This window comes from Podarcis vaucheri (assembly GCF_965113315.1).
Source record: "Podarcis vaucheri genome assembly, chromosome: 9".
NCBI lineage: Eukaryota > Metazoa > Chordata > Lepidosauria > Squamata > Lacertidae > Podarcis > Podarcis vaucheri.
In genome coordinates this window covers 52,405,931-52,424,679 of record NC_138767.1, presented here as the reverse complement: position 1 = coordinate 52,424,679, position 18,749 = coordinate 52,405,931, and the positions used below count along the sequence as shown (strand labels likewise).

Genomic DNA, 18,749 nt, shown 5'->3' with positions numbered 1-18,749 from the left:
GCAGCCTGGCTCCTATCAAACCAACAGCAAAATAACCTTGGTGTACGATACCATCCTTAGCCATTTGGCACAGGCATCTCCCCCGTCGCTTAAATAGAGTTTCCATTCCCCTTAGCTGTGTTTGTTTCTTCTAAAAATGCTTTCTTTAAAAAGGTAAAACAAAATAAACCTAATGTGCACCTAACCTTACTCCATTTGTGCCAAAATCAGAGCAAACATTTAGAAGAACTGGCTGGCAGAAGGATGAATAAATAAACACAGCAAACATATCAGGCTGAACCTTTTTCCAGAAGTATATTTTTATTTCACTCCACCGTTAATTTCATATCTATTTACAGTTGTGGAAGGAGGCAAGATAATTTATTGTCTTGAAATAATATAAATAGGTAATATGTGCAGGTGAGCTCGGCACTACCTGGCCTTGGAAGGCATTTTGGGCCTTTAGGAACTGCAAGACACGGAGAAGGTCAATGGCATGGCAACACTGGGAAGGCAAAAGCCATAGACCTCTCTCTCTCTGGCAGCTCTTTAAGACACAGGGACCCTTTTTGGACAACCAGCTGGCAACACCAGACGTAGGCTATAGCACTGATGGATGCTGGCCAGAAGGCAGGCTGAATGTGTTGGGGTGGGAATGGCCAATCAGGTTGAGGTAGTGGCGGTCCAGACTTTGCACGGATGACAAGAAGGTGCTGCGCTGCTGCCCGTGGCCAGTGAGGGGCACAGGAGCGTTGGGGAGGTAAGGGAGAGTGGGACTCCTAGCGGAGCTGTGCCAGGAAAAGGGGCCGTGTCCAGATCCCTGCTGGAACACAGGGTCATTGGGGCTGTAGCCCAAGCAGTCTGGAGCTGGTGGCAGCTGATAGGAGAAGTCTGGCTCTGGGAGAGATCCCAGTGAGGAAAAGATGGGTTCGGTGACAAAGCGAGCTTTGGACTGCAGGAAAGCCAGGATCCGGGCGTACTTGGTGTCCTTGGTCTCCATTCTCTCCACTGTGGTCAGGTAGTGAACTAGGTTCTTCATGCACTCATGGTAGCCATAGTGAAAGTAGTTGGCAAATTCAGCTAGAAGCTCTGTTGGAAAGAAAGAAAAATTGGGTTACAGCAGTGGTTCCTATTCGCATGGAGGAAGCCTAAAAAGCCATTAACTGTTAATAACTCATTCTTGAACTGCCCGCCTTCAAAATCAAATTGCCCCCTGTGGGACGTGTGGTTGGGAATCATGGCTTGCCTACATGGGGCAGGAAGAAACTCGAACACCCCACCCTACAATCGACACCCTGCTTTTCCTGCCTCTTGCAGCAAATTAATGGGAAGCTGTTTTGCCTAATTTAGTAAGTAGAGTTTGGAAACAGTGGCGTAGCGTGGGTTGTCAGCACCCGGGGCAAGGCAAGTAATTTGCTCCCCCTAACCCGTGGATTTGCGCCCCCTAACCCTAAACCCCAGATGTTGCGCCCGGTGCAGCCAGCCCCCCCTGCACCCCCCACGCTACGCCACTGTTTGGAAACTAGTGTTTCCCAAGTGGGGGGGGGTCTCAGTGGAGTGGTGAAGTAAAAAAGTAGGACAATGCTCCTGTACCTTTGCAGGTATTCACCTGTATCTTCTTCACCTGACCATTTTACACATGGGAAAAGGTGCATTGGTTAACGTGGGCATCCCGTGGAAGGCAATGCAAGAGGACAAAGGATACTTCAAGAATGTTGCTGTTTTTGGATAGGATTCAGCCATATACTGGCAAATTAAAGTTGCACAATTAGAGTTGGTTTGGTGCTCTTGTGTGACAAAGGGCTCATCCACACTGACATTTGTATCATGATTTCTAGGCAGGGGGCTAAGAGGTGTTCCTTTCGTCCTGCCACTTCCCCAGGGAAAACCTGTGGTTTACTACTGCATCAGAACAAACGTCAAATGGGTTTTCTCCAGATTTATGTATGTACTGATTCAGCAGTAAACTTGTGGGTTTTCCAGGGGAAGGCAAAGGGGCAGAAGAAAAACCTCTCAGACCCATGCCTAGAAATCATGGGGCAAATGGAATAAATTGCAGGACAAAAGGGAGTGTGGATGAGCTCACTCCCTACCCCAGTGATGGGGAAACCCACTGGAAAGTGTGAGATAACAATCCCTTGATGTGACATCACATAACCTCCCCACAATAACTCAAAATGAATGTTCAATACACATCCCATGAAGCCTAACGAACCAGGGGTAGATCAGCAAATACAGCATAAGAACAGAGCAACCCATGCTCTACAGTCTTGCTAGTTAAGGTAGGAAAAGCAGCTATGTTTAAAGCACATTTGAAGCACAGGTTCCCACTCAAAAAATTCTGAGCACTTTTGTTTCTTAAGGGTTGCTGGGAATTGCAACTCTGTGATGAGTAAACTACAGTGCCCAGAGATATTTGATGGAAATAATGTGCTTTAAAGGTATAGTGCGTACACAGCCTCAGAGTGTACTGATAAATTCTCAGCCAACAATTTTGCACTGGACTTCCCCCCTATGTAGCCAGGTATATACAAAAAATATACACCTATTTGAGTATATGTTCACATCATATACATCTGCTGGGTATTAATGCTTCATCCAGCTGATGAAGTGGGCTGTTGGTCACAGAAGATTGTGCCATAATAAATGCACTATTTGTTCATTATTCTACATCTCACAAGTCTGTAAAATCCTTCCTTATCAGGGAATGAAGTTACCTTGCTGGATCAAATGAAATGTTGTTTGAGTCCTGCACTCTTGTCTCCAATACCACCCAGGCTTGGAAAGCTCAAAGCAACGCATAAGCTACTGTAATGCACTGTCTCTAAACACTGAGAACTCCACCTTCCATTAATTTGCTTACTCATTTTTTTTTTTGGGGGGGGGGAGTTTAATTCATATAAAGGATTGTTTATTTATGTTCCATGCAATCCATTCACTGTGAGGTAGAATCATACTGAAAACTGAGGCCACCACCTCACACCCATTTATCTGGGAGCAGGCCCCATTGTAATCAATGGGACTTACTTCTGAGAAGATTTATAGAGGATTGCACTGGGGGTCTGAGACTAAGAGCTAGTGGGTTGCCCTTGGCGATTTAACCCCTGGACCACTAATCTGGTCGTGAAAACGTTTGTGTCCAAAATCCCTCCCAGTGTCGCGAGCTGAGATTTCTTTCCCTCTCCACCCGTGTCGCCAGGATCCCCCAATTTCACTAATGGGATTTCCCACAGCAAAGGGTGATCCATTCCCAAGGCTTCTGAGAGCTCAGCCAGCAGTTCCCGGCCAAGGGTCTTCTCCCTGCGCGCCTGCGTGGCCAGAAACGCACAGCCACGGAAGAAGAGCACGCCTACCCTTTTCTCTCCCCCGAGGGAAATCTGCAGAGTGAAGGGCCCGCAGGTACTGGACGGTCATCTCCAGGATCTCCGCTTTCTCCAGCTTGCCGGAACTCTGAAATGCACAAAGGCAGACAGGACTTCAGGGAGTTGTTTCCAACCCCGTGCACCCGGAGCTTTGAATCCAGCAGTGTGAGTTAACCTAACGACAAAAAGGCTTGCAAATGAGCAGGAACAAGCCACACTTGTTTCATTCACAAAGCTATGATCACGATCCCCTTATATTGCAAAATGCCACATACACCCCCCCTCCACGCAAAAAGAACAGCAGCAGCCACTCCTAAGTAACCCCACGTACGCAAATTGCTTCCCCTCTCGGCCGAAAAGACGCAAAACGCAACTTTGGGATGCGCACCTGTTTTGCCAAAGCCATTGGCACCGTCTTCCCGAGTTCGTTCAGACAGCGGTTGATCCGGTCCCTTCTCCTTTTCTCGATCACTTTATGGGAGACCGGGATCCTCTGGAAAATGCATGAGAACGACAGGCTTAGGCTAGACACACGTGTGGTATGGCAAGATGGAAGGGAGCATCGCATCAGAACGCGAAGTCGCTCCATCACCTTTAAGTTTTCTTGACGTCTCCAGACACTTCTCTGCCCTTGCACAACCTACTTCTGTACAGCTTGGAGCAGCCCTTTAAGAGCCAGGCACTTGTGAGCTCCTCCTATCCAACTCTCCAAGCTTTTGACATACTGGAGACAAAAAAGAAACAAAAACCTCCCCAAAACTTAGCAATGCAGCATCCCTACTGCTGGAGACGACGATGGGCCCATCACCTGCTGATGGTACCATAATCCTAAGAAGGCAAACTGGGGTGGGGGACGGCAAAGCCTCAAAACTGAGATATTGGAAACTTCCATACGAGATTTGAAACGTCCAGATATATGAAGCGCCAAATACTGCAAGGTTCCTATATCTCAGCACTTTCGAGACTTCGCCTCTTTCTTTCTATTTCCTGAGTTCTGGTACTGCCCCCCCTATCCCACACATCATCACAAGCCTCAAAACCGATGTCTAAGCCTGTGCAGCTAAGGGCCACCAGTTCCTTGAGGAAAGGTCGAGCCCGGTGGCAGCGCGCAGGGCACCGTTCCTTCTCCAACTCACTTTCCGTTCCTTCAATTTGGAGGCCATCGTGACAAGAAGCCGCTGCTGGGGGAGAAGCTCGCAGAAGGCACCCGATGTCCTCCTTCAAGTGGCCCAGGTGGATTGCAGAGCCCTAACTTCCAAGGGGCGGTTTATAAAGCGATCATTTCTGAGGGAGGGGGGGATATATTCATGGCCTGCCTGATTCCCCAGGATTAGGGAAAGCAGCGTTAGGAAGAGGAGGAGGCATGCATTAAAGATCAGTTTTTTAAAATGTGTGTATGTTCGGGTCTTCCCCCACCCACCCCACACCCCCAGCCTAAGGGGCGTGTAAGGGTGGGGTAGGGGGACGTCAGATCAGCTTTGTCACTCCACGTGGCCCTTCAAAGGACACGTGATCGGCCCCCGAAGGGCATTTGCATGGCAACGACCCGCGCAGGGCTGAGGGAGCTGAGCGCAGTGGCGCGCCTGCAGGCTGCGAAACACTGGCCGTCTTCTTTCACTGGGCCGCCAAGCGCCTGGTCGGTCTCTCACACGACGGCCGCCTGTTTACAAATCCCAGGCACCCCACACTCTCCCCCCAGCCCAACACACACATGCACACACCCTGCCGCCGCCCCCCTTCCCTGTCCAAGCGCTGACTGCATTTTAAAGCCTGTCCAGAGTCATTAAAGTAATTAAGTAAGCCCTTAATAGGCTGTTCCGCCCAGTTCAAGGAAGAGCCCTTGGAGACGGAGTGGGCCCGTTTGTTCTCAGGCTTTTCTCACACGACTTGGTGACACGTCCATCTTTATGAGAGATGGCAGCCAGGCCTTTTTGTTTCTCCCGCTTTATGTGGCGGGGACACCCCGGCAGGTGTGGGGACTGGAGGCTGGCACGAGATTCTCTCTCTCCCCCCACCCCGTCCTTTAAATTTTTCTCTCCTCCCCTCTGCAGACCTTAGGAGCCTCCCTCAAACCTTTGGCACACGACGGTCGTTTCTGTAGTGTGTGTGTGTCTCTCGAGGTTGTTATTTTTCCCCTCCTCCTCGCCGCTTTGGAGAGGCTCAATTTGTAGCCTATTATCCTATAGGAAAATATCCCATTGAAAAGTGTGAATGGTTTCATTGGGCCTAAATCTTAATAATGCGGGTCAAAGAAAAGAGGGGCAAAATAAAGAGGGGATCGCAGCTGGTCTGAGAGTGCATTATGTGGTGTCACCTGCGAGAAGGGTCGCCTACAGACCCCCTATTCATTTGCCTAATTTTGGTCAATTTAACAAACTTCAGGAGAAATTATTGTGGCATTGTTAGGAAGGGTAAAGCTTTCTGATCGAATTAACAGCATGTTTTGATCCGGTAAATGTCATTAGAAAGAAAGAAACAATCGCGTTTAAAGGGGCTGGGAGTGAAATGCGCCAAGTGGAGACGCCAAAGCGCAACGCTCACAAAGGGAGCAAGTAACTGCCACAGGGAACTTTTGTACACGCACATTGCTGAAGTTTTTACACAAAAAGGCATTATTTCATACTTGAATACGTCTAATCCAACAATTGTCTATTTTCTGCAAACATATTTTCACAGCATTGTTAACTTTTTTCCTAGGGCCTCTGTTCTGGCAGCCGCGCTTCTCGCCTTGAGAGCGCAAAGGGCTGTCTTTTTGGGGGGCAACAAGTTTGTCCGAGGGGGGGCCGGAGAGGGAATAATGGAGCTTGGGGAAGTTGCTTGCTTTCTTTTGAAAGGCTTGAAGAGGAAAATATCGAAAACACACAAACAGGAACTTGAGGAAATTAGCTAAAAAAGAGGGTGTATCCTTTTCCTCTCCAAAGCTTCGGAGCGCATTTTCGTGCCTCTTTCAACTTTCATTGGCACCTTCTTATTTAGTTGTATAGGGACACCCCCGCCCCTCAAACAAGCCCAATTTACACATCGACTAAATGAATAACAAATTCAACTCAGAATGTGACTATAGTTTGCACGTCCAAATAAAAACATCACCTAGACTTTGGAGATGTGTGCCAGTGTATCCAAACTTTAGTCCGTTCCATCGTGGAAACGGTGTATTCTCCAAAGCAATATTATGAACGTGTTTTTTTAAAAAAAGAGTCAGAAATACAGTTTCAGAGAGACGTTCTGCAAACTGTTTTAAAAAATAGGCTACTGTTCTCCTCCCTGATTTTTATTATTTTATTTTTAGATGAAGGAAACTGTGCCATTTAATATCTCCTAGAACTGTAGTTTTGGTTAGCTTTTGGTTATTTTGTGCTTCTTCTTTTTTATTGCTGCAAAATGCAAATTCAGATTCTTGTCTGTTTAAAGAGCTCTCGCTTCTTGATGCTTTGTCTGTAACCTGTTTTGTCTGCAACCTGATGGGTGACTAAACAAACCCCTACAAAATGTTATCCAAAACTGTGCGTGCCTTGCACGGTTCAGTCTAGGGGGGGGGGAGACGCTCCTGATTGTTGTTCTGTTTGCAAGATACCCTCTTTCAGAAGGCTTGTAGGTTTCAGTATATTCAATTCTGCACAATGGGATTAGAAACTAACCGTTATCATCCAAATTAACTAAACTGTGAATAGTAAATGTGGGAGCTTTATTTCTCTCCCTCTCTCTCCAGCCAGTGGAGATGGAGTTGATCCTCTTACTGTCTGTGTTAACCGCCAGCTGCAGGCACCTGCAAGGCAACCCCCTTTTTTTACACCACTCAACTTGTTTATTTGCTTCTTTTTCCCTGCCGGAGAATTGTGTCTCGGTCAGGACAGGCTTGGATGAGGTGCAGGTTCAGGCTGACAATGGAAGCTAGAAAGGACACATGCAAAGTGGATATGACAGGGGTGATGGAGCTGGAGTGCTGGAAACGTTATGGCATATTAAGGGGAGATGTTTGCTTTTACTTCTGATTTCTAACGTTACATCTCTGCTCAGACTAACAATGAGGGCCCCAGACAGACATTATGAGCTGCTTTGGAAAGCTCTTGACACATTTCCAGTTGGAGACTTCCAGAAGTATAACAGCATTTATCGTTTAACTCTCCAGAAATACACAAAACCCACACCACTCTTTTATTCACCATAAACAGTAGAGTGCACATGTTTCATACATTTAGAAATGGGTACTCCCTATGGCCATGATTTCATGTACAGTATATACATAGAAAAAGCTCCCTTGGTTTGTGATTTATTTTTAAGCACTTTAGCAATGAGGATTCAACACAGACATACATCTGGAAAACGCTCTTGTTTTTCTTTACACACAAGAAACAAGGCAGTTTGAATGCAAAGCAGTTCTTTCCATCCATTTATTTAAAGGCTACAATCCTCTGTGTATTTTACTTGGGAGCAATCTCCATTGAATAGAATGGGACTTACTGTGTAAACACGCAAAGGATCGGACTTAATGCCTCATGCTAGCATACACCTGTTAAAGCGCTGCCGCAAATTGACACCGAATACCATACAGCTATTAATATATAATATTAATTATTTCTTAATTATGCAGTAATTGCATACATTAATGTTAAGAATGTATATGATACAGAAACATGACATAAACACATAAAAGCACTGACATTTGAGCACAGTTGGCATACTTGGAAGACTGCCCCCCCCCCCAATTCAAAACCTTATTGGGAAATTATGCTGTAACCTGTACTTGTTTTAATAGGCTAATATCTGGCAAGAGACATACCACACAAAAGCAAGAAGAGGTTCTTGTTTTTACTTCAGCATTGCCTCTCTACTCAATCCTTCTTCCATAGTAGCCATTTGCTTCATTTAAAGAAGGATCTTTGATGACGGGGATAAAGTTATAGAGAGTCATTCACAGGCATAAATGCAAGTTGGGGTGGTAGAGAAACAATAATTTCAAATGGTTTTGGATCTTTGTTGAGCTTCGCACACCCTGATTTCCAGGCCAATCCAACTGTTTTTGTTTTGTGCTGTCATGGAAAGAAATTGAATCGAGGTTCTAACACCCCAATCCTAGAAATTTTTACTAGGAAGTAAGTCCCACTGTAATCAATATGTAGCTAATGTAGAGGCAGTATTGTGCAGTGGTTGGAGTGCTGAGCTAGGAATCTGGGAGAGCAGAGTTCAAATCCCTACTTGGCCATGATGCTCACTGGGGTGACCTTGGGTTAATAACTTTCTCTCAGCCTAGCCTACTCCACAAGGTTGTTGTGAGGGAAAATGGGGGAGGGGACTGTGTATGTCACCCTGAACTCCTTGGCGGAATGGCTGCATGGAAAAAATAATTGTAATCATGGCAAAATAGAAAAATGGAACTTATTCCCACATAAATGTGTAAAGGATTGCAATCTATATTTCCTCCTTTGTTGTGTATGTGTATATGTAGTTATATAAGTTAACTGTAACAATACAGTGGTACCTCGGGTTGCAGACGCTTCAGGTTACAGACGCTTCAGGTTACAGACTCTGCTAACCCAGAAATAGTATCTTGGGTTAAGAACTTTGCTTCAGGATGAGAACAGAAATCGTGCAGCGACGGCGCGGCAGCAGTGGGAGGCCCCATTAGCTAAAGTGGTGCTTCAGGTTAAGAACAGTTTCAGGTTAAGAACGGACCTCCAGAATGAATTAAGTTCTTAACCCTTGGTACCACTGCATTAAAAATGTAAATTTAGAAAGAGAAATTATATCTAACCTTGGACGTATATCATTTTACCTTTATATGCTAGAGGTCTTGTATACAGGACTAATAAGAGTAGTATATTCCTATTAATAGTAAATTCCTATTAAATTGTGTTCCAGTGTAAAATAAATATCTTTTCTGCTTTTGTCCTGTGGAGTATGGGCAGCCCACAGGCCAGGCTGTCCTCTCATATACCTGCTGGGATTGACAAGGCATCTGACCCTCACCTGAATCTCATAGCTCTCCCGACGAGCTGCCTTTGATTAGTTATCATTTAACTCTTGGAAAGAATAATTAGCATCACACATCATGTGCATGGAAATTGCCGAACCAATTAACCAACAAGAAGGATTACTGTTAATAGCACCAGTTTTCCTATAACTTGATATTGCTGGATAGTTTTGATGAACTGCAAAAGCATTTTTAGTTTGCTTTCTGTTGCCACCCTGGAACTTTTCATTATTAGTGCCACTTTGTTTTGTATGATTTCTTGCAGATGAAGGAAAAGAACTTTTCTGCTTGTATATATTGATAATATAATTTTGGTTACTGAGGTCAAACAAGATTGTACAAAAAACAAGATGACAGGGCAGGAGCTACACAGAGCAGGGCCTTTTCACTGGTGGTGCCCTGCCCTCGCATGAAGTTTTGGGTTAGCAATTTTGGGAGAGGGGAGACCGCCTGCTGGGGAGCAGGCGGGCTGGCAAGGCCCCCTAGATTTAGAGGCCCTAGGCTTCAGTCTACTTAGCCTATACATAACCCCGGCACTGCTCCTTACATTATGCAATGCACATCCAGGGGTGCAATCAATGTAACCCCCTTTCAGAATAGGGAATGGGGAACCTGTGGCCTTCCAGATGTTTGGGACTACATCAGCCCCAGTCAGCACTGCCAACGGACATCTGCAGGGCCACAGGATCCTCATTCCTGACTTATAAGGTGATGTACATTCCCTTCATTGTGACCTGCCATTAGTTGTGCACAACACACTTATCCAGCTCTGAGCCACTGCTGCTCTCTCTAGATAGTCTACACCTGTCTTAAGACAGCCTGGTTCCCTCCAGAAGCTTTGGACTACAACTCCCATCAGCCCCAACCAGCACGATGGGAACTGTAATCTGTGACATCTAGAGGTTGGCAAAAGCTAGCCTACATTCTGGGTTTTTAATTCTGGCTTCCTAATTGACGGATGAGAGGTTTTTCTCATTTTCTTTTAAATATAAAAATACACTCCACTGAGGAACTCAAGGTCTTGGGAGCTATTTTATTGCCGTATTCCAACACAGGTAGATGATGGAATTTGAAATGAAGCCCATTGTAGAATCATAGAATCATAGTATTGTGGAGTTGGCAGGGACCCCAAAGATCATCTGGCCCAAGCCCTTGCAATGCAGCTAAAGCATCCATGACAGATGAAATGTAAAATGTTTGCTGGCTAAGACTGGTATGTATTTATTATCTATTTACAAATGACGTATGACTTGTATAAACATGCACAAATATATATATTGATTGCACAAATATATATATAGATTGATTATATTCTCTGCAGCCAAAGATGGAGAAGCTCTATACAGTCAGCAAAAACAAGACCTGGAGCTGACTGTGGCTCAGATCATCAGCTCCTTATAGCAAAATTCAAGCTTAAACTGAAGAAAGTAGGAAAAACCACTGGACAGGTAAGATACAATCTAAACCAAATCCCTTATGAATACACAGTGGAAGTGAGGAACAGGTTTAAGGATTTAGATTTGCTGGACAGAGTGCCTGAAGAACTATGGATGGAGGCTCGCAACATTATACAGGAGGCAGCAACTAAAACCATCCCAATGAAAAAGAAATGCAAGAAAGCAAAGTGGCTGTCCAACGAGGCCTTACAAATAGCGGAGGAGAGAAGGCAAGCAAAATGCGAGGGAGATAGTGAAAGATACAGGAAATTGAATGCAGATTTCCAAAGAACAGCAAGGAGAGACAAGAAGGCCTTCTTAAACGAGCAATGCAAAGAAATAGAGGAAAGCAACAGAATGGGAAGAACCAGAGATCTGTTCAAGAAAATTGGAAATATGAAAGGAACATTTCGTACAAAGATTACCATAATAAAGGACAAAAGTGGTAAAGATCTAACTGAAGCAGAAGACATCAAGAAGAGGTGGCAAGAATACACAGAGGAATTATACCAGAAAGATATGGATGTCTCATACACCCCAGGTAGTGTGGTTGCTGACATTGAGCCAGACATCCTGGAGAGTGAAGTCAAATGGGCCTTAGAAAGCACTGCAAATAACAAGGCCAGTGGAAGTGATGGTATTCCAGCTGAACTGTTTAAAATTTTAAAAGATGATGCTGTTAAGGTGCTACACTCAATATGCCAGCAAGTTTGGAAAACTCAGCAGTGGCCAGAGGATTGGAGAAGATCAGTCTACATTCCAATCCCAAAGAAAGGCAGTGCCAAAGAATGCTCCAACTACCGCACAATTTCACTCATTTCACATGCTAGCAAGGTTATGCTTAAAATTCTACAAGGAAGGCTCAAGCAGTATGTGGACCGAGAACTCCCAGAAGTGCAAGCTGGATTTAGAAGAGGCAGAGGAACCAGAGACCAAATTGCAAACATGCGCTGGATTATGGAGAAAGCCAGAGAGTTCCAGAAAGACATCTACTTCTGCTTCATTGACTATGCAAAAGCCTTTGACTGTGTTGACCACAGCAAACTATGGCAAGTTCTTAAAGAAATGGGAGTGCCTGATCACCTCATCTGTCTCCTGCAAAATCTCTATGTGGGACAAGAAGCTACAGTTAGAACTGGATATGGAACAACTGATTGGTTCCAAATTGGGAAAGGAGTACGGCAAGGCTGTATATTGTCTCCCTGCTTATTTAACTTATATGCAGAATTCATCATGCGAAAGGCTGGGCTGGATGAATCCCAAGCCGGAATTAAGATTGCCGGAAGAAATATCAACAACCTCAGATATGCAGATGACACAACCTTGATGGCAGAAAGTGAAGAGGAATTAAAGAACCTCTTAATGAGGGTGAAAGAGGAGAGCGCAAAATATGGTCTGAAGCTCAACATCAAAAAAACGAAGATCATGGCCACTGGGCCCATCACCTCCTGGCAAATAGATGGGGAAGAAATGGAGGCAGTGAGAGGTTTTACTTTCTTGGGCTCCATGATCAGTGCAGATGGTGACAGCAGTCACGAAATTAAAAGACGCCTGCTCCTTGGGAGAAAGGCGATGGCAAACCTAGACAACATCTTAAAAAGCAGAGACATCACCTTGCCAACAAAGGTCCGTATAGTAAAAGCCATGGTTTTCCCAGTAGTGATGTATGGAAGTGAGGGCTGGACCATAAAGAAGGCTGATCGCCGAAGAATTGATGCTTTTGAATTATGGTGCTGGAGGAGACTCTTGAGAGTCCCATGGACTGCAAGAAGATCAAACCTCTCCATTCTGAAGGAAATCAGCCCTGAGTGCTCACTGGAAGGACAGATCGTGAAGCTGAGGCTCCAATACTTTGGCCACCTCATGAGAAGAGAGGACTCCCTGGAAAAGACCCTGATGTTGGGAAAGATGGAGGGCACAAGGAGAAGGGGACGACAGAGAATGAGATGGTTGGATGGTGTTCTTGAAGCTACTAGCATGAGTTTGATCAAACTGCGGGAGGCAGTGGAGGACAGAAGTGCCTGGCGTGCTCTGGTCCATGGGGTCACGAAGAGTCGGACACGACTAAACGACTAAACAACAACAACTATATATATATCAGATAAAGTATGTTGCTGCTAAATAAACCCCATTAAAGCAATCTATGGCTACGTGAGAAGTTTCCAAAGCCCACCTGAAAAATAATCCCTCCCACTGGTTTCAGAAAATGCTCAAGCTCACATGCAAAATCAGCTAGTGTTGTCAATCCTTCTCTTAACCCTGGTTCCAGCCTCTGCCTGAAAACTAGCCATGGTTAGCAGTAATATTGGTGGAAATTGAGCTGTGCAGCATGATTACCTCTAAAAAGAGAGAGGAAGGGAGTTTGCATAGCAGAGGAGAAGGAGGGAAAAGGGAAGCACACAGGTTCTCTTGCTCTCTTAAAGGTTCTCTTTACTCTCGTAAAGGGACCCCTGACCATTAGGTCCAGTTGTGGCTGACTCTGGGGCATAGCTGTCAAGTGTCCCTTATTTGAAGGGACAGTCCCTTATTCCAGCGCCATGTCCCACTGCTGTCCCTTATTGATGGATGTCCCTTAAATGTCCCTTAAATGATGTCCCTTAAATTTCAAAGGAAGCAGCTCCCCTCCCTCCCTGCCAGCCAGGGAGGAGGAGGGGTTCCAACTGTGTTGCTTGGCTGTGTTGCTCACCCAATAAGAAGTCTAAGAATGACTGGGGGGGGTGGAGCTTGCATGCCTTGTGTGTGGCTAGTTAATGCAAGCTGAGGGGGGGTTTGAATGCTGGATGCCATTTTGTTGCACGTGCTGCTGCAAACTTTGCAGTGCAAAGCCAGGCCGGGGAGCCATCTTAAGTTGAGGCTGCATAGGCCTTGTGGTGCATGTGATTCAGATTCTATTCAGTTGAACCTCTGGTTACAAAGTTGGTTGGACAGTGTTCTCGAAGCTACCCAGCATGAGTTTGACCAGACTGCAGGAGGACAGGAAGACTGGAGTGCCTGGAAAGGTGAGGCTGCAGGTCCCTTATTTTGACTGCTGGTCCCTTATTTTCAAGGCTGCTGGTCCCTTATTTTCAAATCTGTAAGTTGACAGCTATGCTCTGGGGTTGGGGCACTCATCTTGCTTTACTGGCTGAGGGAGCCGGCGTTTGACCGCAGACAGCTTCCAGGTCATGTGGCCAGCATGACTAAGCTGCTTCTGGAGAACCAGAGCAGTGCATGGAAACACCATTTACCTTCCTGCTGGAGTGCACCTATTTATCTACTTGCACTTTGATGTGCTTTCAAACTGCTAGGTGGGCAGGAGCTGGGACCGAGCAATGGGAGCTCACCTCGTCACGGGGATTCGAACCGATGACCTTCTGATCAGCAAGTCCCAGGCTCTGTGGCTTAACCCACAGCGCCACCCGCATCCCTGGTTAGGAAGTCAGAAATCATACATGTGAATAGGTCGAAATTAAGGTGCTAAGGATGAGTGCAGAACCCTTGAAATATCCCAGCCATTGGATATTTTATTATCCCTGAATGGCTCACATTTAGTTAGAACTGCCTGATGCAAAATTTAACATGGCTGTGTGTGTGTGTGCCTTCCCTGTCCTGTAAATCATATGCCATTCCAACAGATAAACTAGACATGTCTGGAACCTGAATGGCTCCTATATGTTGAAGAGCAGCTTGAGCTACAGTAGCCTTCCCTGGCTTGGTGCCCTGCTTTGGAGTACAACTATAAACTGCCCTGAAATCTAGAGATGGAGGGCAGTATGCAAATTTAATAAATAATAATAATAATAACCATGCAGGCTGCAGTAGATAGAAATTGAAGTCCGAGATACGGGGAGGGCAGCAGGTTGGGGGAAGGCTGACCTATAGAAATCAGCAGATGAAACTTTTCAAGGCAATGAGATAAGCATTGTTTTCCGCCAATGACGGCAGAAAGGCACCAGAGCAGAACCCAGTTAAAAGCTGGCGACCTTATAGTTCCTGTGGATTGGACCAACTACCCAATGCAGAAAGACCCTTTTAAATCTAATTTTGGTAAATTTCTACCCAGTTTCTATAAGAATCTAGCTTCAAACCCAGGCATACAGGGATGCTCTGGTCACACTGCCACCAAGTGGACAATGCTAGACCCTAATTAACAGTTGTAGACATTAGGCAGCCTTCCCTCTTCCTAGCGATGAGGCCAGATTAACACAGAAGGGGAAACAGCGAACAAATTTCAGTCTGAGCACTATTATCCATATTGTGCTTCCACAACTGTCTTCCGAGTGATGTTATTAATTTGCTGTGCCTTCTCTGGTTTCGTTTTTGTATCACTACTGATGTAAAACAATAAACGATAGATTCAAATTGAAATGATAACTTGACAACTCTACCAATCTCCACCACCCTCCAAGAGAAGCAGAAATGTATCATCTTGATTTACTGCCAGAATTCCCCCCCTGACTTTTAATTTGTAATAATCTCATTTATCCACAAAAAGACTGATAAAACAAGGAGAAATTTGGTAAATGCGGCATTTTCTATCTGTACTGGCAAAAATCCACCCTTCTGAATTTCTGCCACTCATGTAGTTGTAAAAGATAAAGGAAAACATATGCAGTACCAATTACCCTATTTAAAAATATTAATTACGCTCCCTGAACTCTGATGGTGAGGCACAAATTCTAACAATAGCATTTACAGACTTTTAAAAGGGTCCAGTGCAAGGGGCAGGATGTATACACACTCCCCATTAGGAATGCTGATTATATTATTGGTGCAAACATTAGCAGGCGATAATGCTAACTTTGAAATCTTCTACTGAAATCTTCTACAGAAGGGTCAAGTTATATTTTGCAGGGGGACAGCCTAACTAGATTAAGAACAGGGACGGTAGCTGGTTAACATTTGTAACCCTGGTAGGGCTGTTCTGGTGTAAAATGCTAGATCAGTCCAAAATAAGAACGAACTCATCAATTCTTTGATTGTGGATGAGTGGGGCTGGGCTGGCATGCATTACTCATAGCACATATGCAAACAGTGTGCATGCACACGAAAGCTCATACCAAGAACAAACTTAGTTGGTCTCTAAGGTGCTACTAGACAATTTTTTTATTTTTATATATATTTCGACTGCGTCAGACCAACATGGCTACCTACCTGAATCTAGAATTCTGGGCTAGATAGTCTGAATTGGTAATATGCAGTTTCCTGTATTCCTATGTAGGTAGTTGGGTTTTGTTTTGTTGTTTTTAACCACAGCCTTTAACTGCTGCAATGTTCAGAATTTGCACTTGCGGATAAGATGCTGACTAATGTCACAACTGCCATTCCTTGACTTAAGACCACGTGTCATATATCATATCCTTGCAGCTGCATCACCACAGATGGGTCATCATTTAGGTCCTTTGTGCTGATGCCACATCAGGACTGCAGAGCTGTCAATAATGCAAAGTAATGCTGTATCAGCCAGCTCAAGAATGATGAGCTAGAATTCTTTCCCACTTGCATATCCCACAACAGAGGATAAGACTGGCCTGTGAGAAGGTTCTCTAAATAACAAATGGTTGCATCAAATGGAAGCTGTTATGATCCTGAATTCAGTTCAGTTTAAATTCCATTGAAGTTACTGGGGTTAGGGGCTGCGATCCAATGCACTCATATCTGGGAGTAAGTCCCGCTGAACTCAATAAGACTTCTGGTTAAACACAAATAAGATTGTACTACTGAGAAATTATAATTATGCACAGTATTGCAGTCATAATAATTAAATATAAGGTAAAGGTAAATCACCCCTGGACAGTTAAGTCCAGTCAAAGGTGACTATGGGGTACAGCTCTCACCTCACTTTTCAGGCTGAGGGAGCTGGCATTTGTCCACAGACAGCTTTCAGGGTCATGTGGCCAGCATGACTGAACTGCTTCTAGTGGAATGGGACACCATGATGAGTGCCAGAGCGCACAGAAACGCCATTTACCTTCCCGCCACAGTGGTACCTATTTAGCTACTCACACTGGTATGCTTTCAAACTGCTAGGCTGGCAGAAGCTGGGACAGAGCAATGGGAGCTCATCCCGTTGTACGGATTCGAACTGTCAACCTTCTGATCGGAAGCCCAAGAGGCTCAGTGGTTTACACCACAGCGCCACCTGCATTTAATTAAATATCATCTGCATTCCAATACTGCATTGTTTAGCTGATTAATTAATTGGTTAAAAAGCAACAAACATTTAGTATATGAGTACTATTATGCACCCACCTCTGTGTGTGCATGCACACACACACATTTAGTATAACTATTTGTATGAAATGTGTGCGGTCTAACATACTTTCCCCTGTTGAACACAGATATTTAATGCATAACAAAAAAAGAAAAGTCCTGCAAATACAAAGAGAGGTTAATTTGCCTTTCCTTTTGTAAAAAGGAAACATACAGTTTTGAGCATCACAGGCAATTTACAGGAAGTATATCTGATGGTGCAACTTTATATTTGGTGTTGGCTGCTGCCCCCAAGTGGTGAGAGAACATACCTAGTTATTATTAATAGCATTTTAAACAGTTGCCTTCAGTGGAATGCAGCTGGCTTTATAACCGAGAGAATATGGATTGCACCCAGCAAGGCAATCTGTATTATAAACAGATTCTTGTTTATGCATATGAGCCTCTCTTCCTGGGGGAAAAGACAGAAGTAATAAATAATTTAAAATCCTCTAGGAAAGCTTTTATTATTGATTTTTATATACTAACTCAAACATATTTTTGTAGGAAAGATGACACACAAATATTTTGCATAAAAGTAAACATTTCAGTGGAAGAGGAACTATCAAATAGTCTATCTAGGATGATAACCCACGAAAAGTACTACCGGCACCCTTGTATTCTTCCCAAATTCTTTTGCAATGCAATTTTCAGTTGCAGCAAACAACTCAATTTTTCAGTAAGTATACTCCCACCTTCCAGCATGCCAATGAATGTAGAAGCACCACAGAATAACTGAGAACAATTTGGGAACTTGACACTTAAATTGTCATCAAAATAGATGCTATAGGACTTTTTAAAATTATGGAGAAATCCTAGATATGTCTATTCAAAAGTAAGCCCCAAAAAGTTCAAGGATACTTCCTTTCAGGTAAGGAGACATAGGAATGGATCAAATGGTAATGGAAAAGTTTTAAGCATATTAGATAGTTGTTGTTGTTTTTGCTGTTTCACACTGATATATAATCTTGCCTCAAACAGAATTGCACACATTCAGTGTACCATTAGCACCACCTGCACACAAAAAGCCCCTCAAAATTAAATGGATCACAGGCTCAAAGCTATCAATCCTGTTCTCATTTTAATGAATTTGATTTCAAGCGTGCTTCCTTTAGAATGGCTGCTAACAGATAGAGTGGCCTTAAGTGCCCTACAAAGGCATCTGCCAGGACAGAAATGGATGGATATATAACATTTAGCAAGAGGCATTATTTTGGCATTATTTCCTCCGTGTTGCATTAGGAAAGGAAACTTTCTTCTGGAGCAAAGGACAAGTGCTCCAGACAATTTGCAAAATGACTTGTAGCTTGGATTGTGTAAGCGACTGGTCAAGAAATGTACAATGTGGACAATCTCCTGAGATATATCCAAATGTCCTTTAACTTGCCTGACCCGGGACACAATAGGGATTACAAAACCACATTTTGAAAAGCTCTACCACAGATGTAATAAAAAGAAGAAGCTTCAAACTTACAAAGAAATGAGCAAAGTAGACAGGTCTTTCTGTAATTCACAAGGGAGAAGTACAGTGAGAAGGAAGGATAGGATGAATATAGCATTACCAGTCTTGTTTTTTTAAAAACTATTTGAGTATAATATAGTGATCCATTGTATACCTATGTTTCTTCTTCTTTTCCCTTTTTGAAATACAGCAATTTACTCCTACCTTAATTCTGCAAGTAAAGTGCTCTTCCTCTGTGCAATTTGCGAAACCATTTCAGGGTGGATTGCATAGTTGCGCTCTGTCTATGCTTCTTCCCCAGGTTGCCA

General features: G+C 44.2%; 1 protein-coding gene across 4 annotated transcripts in view; it reads right to left on the bottom strand.

Moving 5' to 3' along the window:
- Positions 1-269: 269 nt before the first annotated feature.
- HELT (helt bHLH transcription factor) overlaps positions 270-18,749 on the bottom strand; it is a 131,487-nt gene continuing 113,007 nt past the window's right edge. The window contains exons 2-5 of one of the 4 annotated variants that reach the window (XM_082237938.1): positions 17,252-17,346; positions 3,730-3,834; positions 3,333-3,429; positions 270-1,068 (exon numbers count right to left, since the gene is read on the bottom strand). In XM_082237938.1, the coding sequence (XP_082094064.1) occupies positions 581-1,068; positions 3,333-3,429; positions 3,730-3,747 (603 nt within the window). In that variant the 5' untranslated portion in view covers positions 3,748-3,834; positions 17,252-17,346 and the 3' untranslated portion in view covers positions 270-580. Of the gene's footprint in view, positions 1,069-3,332; positions 3,430-3,729; positions 4,081-4,477; positions 4,848-17,251; positions 17,347-18,749 lie in introns of those variants that run through there. The other 3 variants (XM_082237936.1, XM_082237937.1, XM_082237935.1) reach the window with 3 other exon arrangements.